Consider the following 10,610-nt stretch of genomic DNA (forward strand, 5'->3'; position numbering starts at 1 on the left):
GAAATGTTAGATATGATTCACTAAACAAAGCTAGGAAGCACAAAGAGTTATTTAGCTCTATAACTACATGTGATCTAACATAAAAATTGTACCCAGCAGAACTTGGTAAAGGCCAGTTTTCACGAATCTGAAAGTATGTGCTAATAATGATTCTATAAATCTGGACATTGTGACGTCTTATCAAGAACAAACAAAATCAATGTTACTCACCATCTTACAATGATGTAAAACAGCCCGTACCAAAGTATTGAAGTTACTATCTCAACAATGATAAGTACTTTGCCATGTTCTTTATAAGTCTGTTTGAACCTCTGAAAGACTGAGAGTTTCTTTACTGGAGCATCACCAGCTTTTGTACCCTCTTGACTAGTGTTAGGTGTGTCTTTTGGGCCTTCCTCTGGCTTTGCTTTAGACTCCTGTTCATTCGGGGGCTTTTGTGGTGTGTTAGATGAAGAATTACAGTACAGTCTGCGAAAGCAGTGGCAGTGAAGGGATGCAACGGGCTGTAATTGGTTAATATGTCGATGACTTGCAGAAAAGCTGACTAAATGGTGGCCTGTATAAATAACAGCATTTTGTTAGTACTGCTAGGGTGCTGTACAGGTTTCCTCATTTTAAAAAAAAAAGTCCAATTAATATAAATATACATTGCCTGTAATGTGCATGGTTTTAAACACATCAAAAAGACGCATACAATCCATATCACAAGCATTTTTACAATATAGAGTATCAAGGAGTATAAACAGGCAATGTTGTGCAGCATTAAAAATGGGGGTGGGGAGGTAAGGTTGTTACATGTAAATAGTAGGACCCAGAAGCATGCTACAGTGGTTTTGCCAATAGGAGAGGTATTATCTTGTGAACATAATATATAAAACGTTCACAAAATACATTTTAGAGGCGCGTCGATTTACCCAAATCATTGAAATGGACCCAAATGGAAACACAAATGGACCCAAATGGAAATCAAATGGAATATTAAACATGTATTATCGTATTTTAATACTTATTTAAGGAGGAACAGGACCTTTAGCTGAAAAAATTCCTGTCAATGAATTGTTTTCGTATTTTTTATATTACTAATTTAGTATGTACTTAACATTTTAAAACGGTCCTGTCATGGGATTTCTTGACTTATTTAAAAGATATCGCCCCTCAAATACCGCCCTGTTTAGAGTTTGTATGGGGTTTAGATACTTCATGTTTACGGGCCCATAACGGAGTCCATAATGCGAATTTTTACGCACAAACGATAAATATGATAGATAACACTAATTACTCAAATATTTCTCAATATTCATAGTGTTTAATTTATCTGAAAGCAATTGTTTTAATTTTATATTGTATTTGGGTGGGATTGCATTTTTCAAGGCAGCTTCAACGACAAAAACCTCATTTGGTAAAAATTCTGTCAATAAATATTTCTAAATTTACGATTGAATGTCAGTCCTTCATCGTAATTATTTACTGCATAAATATCACAGGGTGAAGCTTACCTCAATATCGCACAGGACATCGTTGAATTAGACGTAAGCATGATACAAACACTTCACGTCAGTATTTTCCGAGTGTGGGAAATCAATTGTGACGTCACACGAAAACATAAACATTCAAAATTATCTAAATAGAGAGAATCTCTGCTACTAAACACGAAAAATTATAAATTAAAAAAATCTGCTTCAGAAATTTATCACGATACATTGACTGTGACCCGTTTATTATGAAATAAAACGATCATGACGGGTGTGTGTACTTCATCTCGCTGCACTGAGAATTCAAACACTACGTCTATGACGTCAGTAGACGTCACTGACGTCATACTGCAGAGTAAAGAGAAACAAGTGTGTGGATTGGGCAACTTCACAATATCTAAATGATGGCAAGATCTTTAAAAAAAATTTTGATAATAATATCTAAAATCAAATGTTTAAAAAACAATTTTAGAATTTAGAATGAAATTACTCAAGAACTATTGATTTTAACAACGTTTAATGTATATCATCACCGATTATGACGTAATATGTCTTTTTAGTCATGTGACATGTGCCCTGTCTCCCCTTAAAATGATGAAAATAATGAACTTACAGTTACAAATGGATTTTTTAAATATTGTTAATCTCTAATATTGTATTTTGAAACAAAAAGTTTTGATAGTATTCTATATACCGGCAAAATTATTTGGGGGTAGGGTCGGGGGGGGGGGGTGGGGTTGGCATGGCCTCCCCCCCATCCGTTCCTAAGGCCATACAGAATATGAAATACTTCAGTTTTGTATTCAATAGTTCAATAGTTATTACAAATAGAATTAAATCGCATTTTTAAAAATACAATTGAAGATAATTATGATATTAAAATATTCTCTTTTTGTTTTAATTTCATTATTTTCTATATTTTAAATAAGTAAAAACTTGAGAATACGATATAATATATATATTTTATATTCCATTTGGGTCCATTTGAGTTTCCATTTGGGTCCATCTGCGTTCCATTTGGGTAAATCGACGCACCCCATTTTAGTCTCCTTGCCCTTGGAAAGGAATTATGTATTTTCGTTTAATCTCATAATCGCAGAATAATTTAATTTTTCTTTTCAACACTAGCCCAAGAAATGAATTAAGGCATTATTCCTGATTACTACAATTGCTGTTACCGCAGACACTTGTTTCAATTTTAAGGCACCTCTACCTATTTTTAATAGGGTGTGCCCTGGGGTGCGTTCAACAGCGTAGCTGCTACGTAAAGCTACGTTCTTGAACGGAGAGCTAACCTAGCCGCTACGTATGGAGAGCTAGCATAAATATTTAATGCTACGTCCCAAATCCAAGATGGTTTCCTTGGATACAAATTTGCAGGGGTGCGTTCAACAGCGTAACTGCTACATAGCCGCTACGTAAAGCTACGCTCTTGAACGGAAAGCTAGCCTAGCCGCTACGTAAATTTACACATTTATTTTCGCTTGAAATAAACTTTTTGTGTCCCAAATGATTTATATATTTTTATTCAAACTTTAACACTTAGCTGCTAGGTTAGCTGTCTGTTCTCTAACACCTAGCTGCTAACCTAGCATTCAAGATTTTTACAAAAAGGAGGGTTATTTCCTATATTGGATATTTAAGTGAATTAAATGTAAATTTAAATACATATTTTCGCCTGAAATAAACTTTATTTGATCCAGTAATAAGTTTTTACTGATATATTTTTATTCAAAATGTAACATTTAGCAGCTAGGTTAGCTGTCTGTTCAACAGAGATAGATATCTACTACTTAGCTGCTAGGTTAGCCGATACGCTGTTGAACGCACCCCTGTTTACGAAACAAGTGCCTGCGTCTGTAACGTGAAAATAAATGCAGAAATGATGCAGTGATATTTGAATGCATTCTACAAATACATACTATTGTAATCATGAATGCTTCTCAAGGCACCTGAAGAAAATGTTCTGACACCCTTTTGTGTAAATCTTAATAAAACGGAGTGTTGTTGAAGCATCCGACGACAACCCGTAAGAGATGACATCGCTACTTTCAATTTCAGCCAGGGTCGTGGTAAAAGCAGTACACAAGAAGACCGAGATCCGGAAGCTGCATGCAATAACGCCAACCTGTTGGTGTTACAAGTCGTTAACTAATCTGACATCTGCTGTTTGTATTCTGACAGGTTTAAATCACTCTGTATACATCTTAAATGACAATACTTTAAAGGAATTGAAAAAGAAGAGTCGGAATGTCAGAAGAGCAAAAAAAAAAAAACAAAAAAAAAAAACAAACAAACAAACAAAACCAACAATAAGCAAATATCATTGTTGGGTCTATTTTCATTTACAGTTCTTTTTAGAGTGTATATATATTTATATTATCACTAATTAGGGAACACATAAAATTTTCTTGATGTCAGTAAAAAACATTTTTTTTAATTTGAAAAAATGAGAAGAGGGTTGGGGGAGGTGGTTTACAGATTAACTATTCCTGAGTTTGACCCACTTTTGCAATTTTTTTCAAAGATAAACCTTGGCTACAACTTTTAAACACCAGGTGCTAGGGCTATCACATCTTCGCTAGCCAAGGGTTTTCTGTCTGCACCACTCCCCATTATGGGGAGCGGTGCGGACCGAAAACCCTTGGCTAGCGAAGATGGGGCTATCACACTTCACTTACACCTTTCTAAGGCTATAAAAATTTTTTAGCTTTGACTTTAACTCTTTAAAAAAACTTTTTCCTTGGCTAAAGCAATTGACAACATAGAACTAGGGCCTTCATATTTCACTAATGCAAGACCTTCGTTTGGATACCAGCAAATTTGACCTTTTGACCTTGGAATTTGACCCATTTTTTGAAAAAAAAAACATTGGCCATTACTGTTGAACAGTCATTTATACTAGAGCTTTAATTTTTCTTTAATATATCTTTCTGATGAAAAGGTCTTCCTCTGGGTATCTCTAATTCGACCCTTTGACCTTGGAGTTTGACCCACCTTCTAAAAAGTTTATTCTTGGCCATAACTTTTGAGTAGTAGGTGCTTGGGCTTTCATATTTTACAGGTATAATTATTGAGACAAGTCTTTTGGGTTGCAGCATTTTTCATCTCTTGATCTTGGAGTTTTTAAATTTTCATTTATGAAACTTAAACCTTTGCTAAAATTTGCCATATGGGATATCAGTGTTTCACAAACAAATCTTGTTTTCCTTGCAAGCAAAAAATATATTCAGGCAATTTCAAGTTTTTTTTTAATTTTCACAATGCTGTCCTTGAATTTGAGCAGAAATTTTTGAAGTTCACATAAAACTCAGATGGTTTGATAATTGGTTTAGTTTCTTTTACTTTTCTTTGGTCTTTTGACAATTGTTCCTCATTTGTAATCTGAGATAAACAAAGATCATGACAATAACACAAGACTGTTTCCTTGTTGTCAGTTGTATTCTGTTCACTATTGTTTTTATTCTCTGAGTTTACATCCAGGGTGCTTTCAAACTTCCTTGAGATAGACATCTTTCTTTGATTTTGAAAAGAAACATGGGGTAAATGCTTGGTTTCTGTCTCACATTCATTTATGATCGTCCTACTATCCTCTGCTTCACCATGAAAAGATATTTCAGAATTTGTCTCAAATGGTTTTAACATGGAATCTGCAGAGCTCTGTTCAGTTCTTTTATTTTCTGTACATTTTGTAGATAGAGTAGAGGTTAATTCACATCCTGAACAGCTAGAACTTGAGGACTTTTCTGTTGTTATCTGCTCCTCTTTACTTTCTCCTGGACTAACACATGAACTCTTGTCTGGTATCTTAATGTCTGAAGTAACAGTTTCTAACCTTGCTCTTTTAGCTGAGGGTTCACAGACTGGTCTTAACTCAGCAAGCATCTACACAAATTAAGATACAGAATTATTACAGTACATATATATCAATATTCAGTAGCTTATTTTCTGTTTCAAACATGTACAAGTGTATAATTGCTATTGATTGTCTAGCTCAGTGAATTTACTCCATTCATATAATAAATCAGTTCCTCTATTTAAATTATTTCTTCTAGGTCCCTGTAATAAGAGTTCGAATTTAAAAAAATTAAAAAGTTAATTAGATATTTACTTGACTTTGTAATATGTTTTCTGTCTTTTTCCCCAGGTACAGGGAACAGGCATTGGAAAACTGCCCTTGGCCCCTCAGGTCCATGATGTCCTCCATGTCTTCAATTTTCTCCTCTGACAGAAAATGAATCAGTTTAGCATTATCAAAATGTTTGAAAGGACAACCTCCACTACTTCCACATGGCGGCACAAATTCCTAAAAATGATATAATCAATGTAGCAATACAAGAATATATTCTGAAATCTCTATATATAATATAATGTCCTATACGTTTACAGTTGCACATCGACATCTCAAACACCAATATCTCAAATACCATGGATATCTCAAAATGAGTTGCGAGTCCCATTACTCCCAAACACTTTTTCTTTATGAATTTTAAGCTAGATATCCTGAATCTTGGGATATTTCTAATTTTTTAACATCTCTTCAAGTTCAAGATAACAAGGTTTGACTGTATTTAATTAAATTCTACATTCAATCATCCACCCACCTGGAGGGAGATACAGCAGTGCGCCCTGTAATTGACACGGGACCCCTCCAGTCCGTACAGATGCCGAATACTGTACTGGTACCTCCACTCGTTCCCCTCCCACTTGTGATGACAACCACCCCGGGGATCACTGGCCTTGCTGTAATAATGCCTCCATAACTGTAAAGCCTCATGGACAGGCAGACCAATCTCTTTTAAGAACAATGTCAGCTGGATCTGGAAAAGGCAAAGTGCATTCAATATTTTCCATCATTTTCTGTTAAACTATGATCCATCCTGAGTGTATGCTATGCAGAGCAAACATAAACTATAAAAACATCAGAGGTGGTATCAGGTGCCAAGAAGGATAAGCATCCTCTCTTTACCAGACACACTCACTGTGTGCTCCTTGTCATTATTGAGCAAACAGAAAAGTCTGTAGACAATTCAATTTGAAAATAATTTTTTAATAATAACAATTTGTATGAAAAAGATCAATCAAATTGAACTTAATAATAGATTGTATTTGCTGACAAATCATGGCATTGCTCATAGGATTAGCAAAATGATGACTTTAAACAAGACTATTCATATCCTTGTGTTACCATCTTATTTGTCAATAGCTTGCCTTATTTCAGAAATTGTTCTCACAAATGGCATGATTTTATGTATCAATCAAATGGGAGACATAAACTTCATATGCAGGTGTTTGTTTAAGGCAACATAACACACCCTCAGTGTATTATTAGTTACATAGTCTTTTAGCGACAGGGTACAGGATGATACCTGGTTAGTAAATTTCATACCTGGCGAGGCAGAGCTGAGTCAGGTATGAAATTTACTAACCTGGTATCATCCCGTACTCTGTCACGAAAAGACTATGTAATGAATTTACCCCACCAATGAAACATTTACAAATTATCTGTGGTTTATTAATGCTTTTTTTTGCTACATGCTTCATCACGCTTATACTGTGCCTATTATGACGTCACGTTTTGTTAGTTACGTAATACCTCGACCGGATATAGATTTACAACTGACCGGGTATAAGTAATCCACCTCCTTCACATGACAGACTTCAACCAATCGTAAGCCAGGATTTCATGGAAAAATCAACAGAGGTGGGGTAAATGTGTGTACAGTGGACATACCCTGGAATGGTGCTGAAGTCTGTTGTTTTCATGAAGATTCTGAAATAGCACTGACATACATGGTGGGAAGAACTTGCTCTCTGACATCACTTCCTGTTGTTCCAAAGAAGAGGAGGTTGCCCAAGACACATCAGAATATGGCTTGTAGTTATTCCATAATATTATCTAAACACAAATGTTAAACACATGAATTTATTTGTGCCCAAACTACTACATACTTAGAAATACCATATTACTTGTATTAATGATTTGAAATTAAAAAACATAGGTAATCAGAGATTACAGAGCTCACCTCAACGTGTGTTGTCTTTAAGTAAGGCAAATTAAGTCACACAATTAACCAACAAAAAGTGTACATCCAAAAATGCAAAATTTATGCAAATTTGATACTTTGGAATAGACATATATAAAAACTAAAAACTAGTTCTTCATCATGAAAATGTAATTAAAATCCAGCATCTGAAGCAAGATTGAGAGTTTTCTTCCCTTGATGCATCATTTGTGCAACTGGTTTATATAAGCCTTATAGTTTCTTGGTGATAGACTTGCACCCATAACTTTTACGAGGTCTATTATCTGGAAAATGTATGTCGAATTCAGCATCTGAAGCAAGTCCATTAGTGTGCATCCTAAGATGTATCATCCATGCAAGTTTGGTCAACATAGGGCTTAAAGTTACTTGCAAATGAAACCTGTATAAAAAAAATAACCTTTCCACTATTCCAGAAAATGTAGGTCAGATTCAGCATCCGAAGCCAGCCTAGTAGAATGCACCCTTAGATGTACCATCCATGCAAGTTTGGTCATTATAGGGCTCAAAGTTACTTGGAAATGAATCCTGCACCATAAACTTTAACCTGTTTTCTCGTCCAGAAAATTTAGGTCAGATTCAGCATCCGAAGCAAGTCTGGTAGTATGCATCCTAAGATGTACCATCCATGCAATTTAGTCGTTATAGGGTTCATAGTACTGTACCTTGTAAATGAAACCTGCACCCAAAATTTTAACCTGTTCACTCAACAGGAAAATGTAGGTCAGATTCAGCATACGAAGCAGGTCTTGTAATATGCATCCTAAGATGTACCATCCATGCAAGTTTGGTCATTATATGTCTCATAGTAACTTGGAAATGAAACCTGCACCACAAACTTTAACCTGTTCTCTCAACCGGAAAATGTAGGTCAGATTCAGCATCCTAAGCAAGTCTAGTAGATTACATCATAAGATGTACCATCCATGCAAGTTTGGTCATTATAGGGCTCAACGTATCTTCGAAATGAAACCTTCACCAAAAACTTTAACCTGTTCACTCAACCGGAAAATGTAGGTCAGATTCAGCATCCAAAGCAAGGCTGGTAGTATGCATCCTAAGATGTATCATCCATGTAAGTTTGGTCATTATATGTCTCATAGTAACTTGGAAATGAAACCTGCCCTAAAAACTTTAACCTGTTCACTCAACCGGAAAATGTAGGTCAGATTCAGCATCCGAAGCAAGTTTAGTAGAATACATCCTAAGATGTACCATCCATGCAAGTTTGGTCATTATAGGGCTCAAAGTATCTTCAAAATGAAACCATCACCAAAAACTTTAACCTGTTCACTCAACCGGAAAATGTAGGTCAGATTCAGCATCCGAAGCAAGGCTGGTAGTATGCATCCTAAGATGTATCATCCATGTAAGTTTGGTCAACATAGGGCTTATAGTTACTCGGAAATGAGACCTACACCAAAACCTGCACCAAAAATGTTAACCTGCACCAAAAACATTAACCTGGTCATTCCTTTGCTGAAATTGCAGCATCTGAAACTTTGACTGGTACAATGAAACACACTAGCAACATCTTCCATGCATGTCTAATCAATATAGGACATAGAAGTACTTAAAAAGAAAACTGCTCCAAAAAACTTAACCTTAACCCGGGACGCCGACGCCGACGCCGAGGGTATCACATAAGCTCCCCCCAACTTCGTTGAGGTGAGCTAAAAATTGATGTATAGTCTCTGAGAATTCAAAACATATTTATAATTGCGCATTGGAGAAAAAGCTTGAGAAAATTTCTAGAAAATTAAGAACCTTTACCTGCAATCTATGTCTGAGTATTCTACATCGCTTATCCAAGCTTCCCTGCATGGATTTACACTTCTGTAAGCCATGACGAAGAATGAGCTTAAAGCAGTGTTCCAGCACATCATGTAGGTAACAGTATGGCACATCAGCCTGTCCATATTGAATGGTAACTTCTCTCTTAGCCACTAACTGTGGTACAACAGAAAAGGGGACACGGAAGGATAAATTTTTACATATGTCATGACTGTAGGACACCACCTTTCTCCAGCTTCTGGGGGAACTTTTTATCTGTGATAGAATGCTCTGAATTTGGTCCACTAGAGACAAGTCTGGAGATGATGGATGTATGGAATCATGGAGTTTCTTCAGCTTTGATTCGACATGAGACAGATATCTACAATTCAGTTTTTTTGGTAATATAAAAAAATTTCCAAATAAGTAATCTACTTTATTGTGTAAGATTTATACTAAATTACTTCACAATATTTTGTTTCTAATATATAAAAACCTGCAAAATATGATATAAATTTATATAAAATGGTATTCATCATTGTCCCAAATAGTTCTTTAATGAGCTAAATTTAAATTTTGAACATATGGAAAAAGTACTTGTAATTTCAGTATTTTAACACTTGGTGATGATTACCAACAGTCAATCCAATACATTTCACAGGATTTTTGCATCCATACCTAGATAATTCTGTATCATTCATGCTCTGTAGTCTGAATTGGAAGAGTCTGGTTTCAGCTTGTAGAAGAAAATCACAGGTATCAGCCTCATTTGCCAACAGAAGTCTGCCAATTTAAACAAGAGGCCCATGGGCCACATCGCTCACCTAAGCACTGTAGCTAGGAAAAAAATCAATTCAGTAAATACCTAAGTGGTCCCAATCCTAAAAAAAGGGGGGGTGTATGATTTGAACAAACTTTCATCTATGAAAACTTGATTCTACAATAACTAAGGATGCTTACATATTTTTTTGACTAACTACAGTGGCTTTTTTCCCTATAAGTTTGAACTTTTATTGTGGTCCCACCCAACCCTGGGGGTCATGATTTTAACAAACCTGTATCTAAACTACCTGAGGATGCTTTTATATAAATATGACCAATCACGGCTTTGCTGTTCTCAAGAAGAAGATTTTTAAAGATTTTTTCCTATGTATTCCTATGTAAAACTTTGATCGTCCATTGTGGCGCCGCCTACCCCCGGGGGTCAAGATTTGAACAAACTTGAATCTTGGATGTTTCCACATATGTTTCATCTTTCCTGGCCCAGTGGTTCTTGAGAAGAAGATTTTTGAAAATTGCCATTAATTTTCAGTATTATTAA

General features: G+C 35.6%; 2 protein-coding genes across 3 annotated transcripts; both read right to left on the reverse strand.

Moving 5' to 3' along the window:
* Positions 1-177: 177 nt before the first annotated feature.
* LOC134241169 (protein FAM210A-like) lies at positions 178-3,548 on the reverse strand. 2 transcript variants are annotated; one of them, XM_062723255.1, is made up of 2 exons: positions 3,425-3,548; positions 178-556 (listed from the first exon to the last, which is right to left on the reverse strand). In XM_062723255.1, the coding sequence occupies exons 1-2, from the start codon at positions 3,513-3,515 to the stop codon at positions 207-209; spliced, it is 441 nt and encodes a 146-aa protein (XP_062579239.1). In that variant the 5' UTR covers positions 3,516-3,548; the 3' UTR covers positions 178-206. The 2 variants fall into 2 exon arrangements, with proteins under 2 accessions (XP_062579239.1, XP_062579235.1); XM_062723251.1 differs by having other exon boundaries at positions 3,395-3,548.
* Positions 3,549-4,710: 1,162 nt separating this feature from the next.
* LOC134241185 (DNA primase large subunit-like) lies at positions 4,711-10,071 on the reverse strand. Its single transcript, XM_062723265.1, has 6 exons — positions 9,968-10,071; positions 9,290-9,671; positions 7,207-7,371; positions 6,077-6,292; positions 5,584-5,778; positions 4,711-5,357 (listed from the first exon to the last, which is right to left on the reverse strand). The coding sequence occupies exons 1-6, from the start codon at positions 9,988-9,990 to the stop codon at positions 4,731-4,733; spliced, it is 1,608 nt and encodes a 535-aa protein (XP_062579249.1). The 5' UTR covers positions 9,991-10,071; the 3' UTR covers positions 4,711-4,730.
* Positions 10,072-10,610: the final 539 nt, after the last annotated feature.

This window comes from Saccostrea cucullata, unplaced genomic scaffold (assembly GCF_032062105.1).
Source record: "Saccostrea cucullata isolate Sc308-1 unplaced genomic scaffold, CSIRO_AGI_Scuc_v1 ctg14058, whole genome shotgun sequence".
In the NCBI taxonomy this organism is placed as follows: domain Eukaryota; kingdom Metazoa; phylum Mollusca; class Bivalvia; order Ostreida; family Ostreidae; genus Saccostrea; species Saccostrea cuccullata.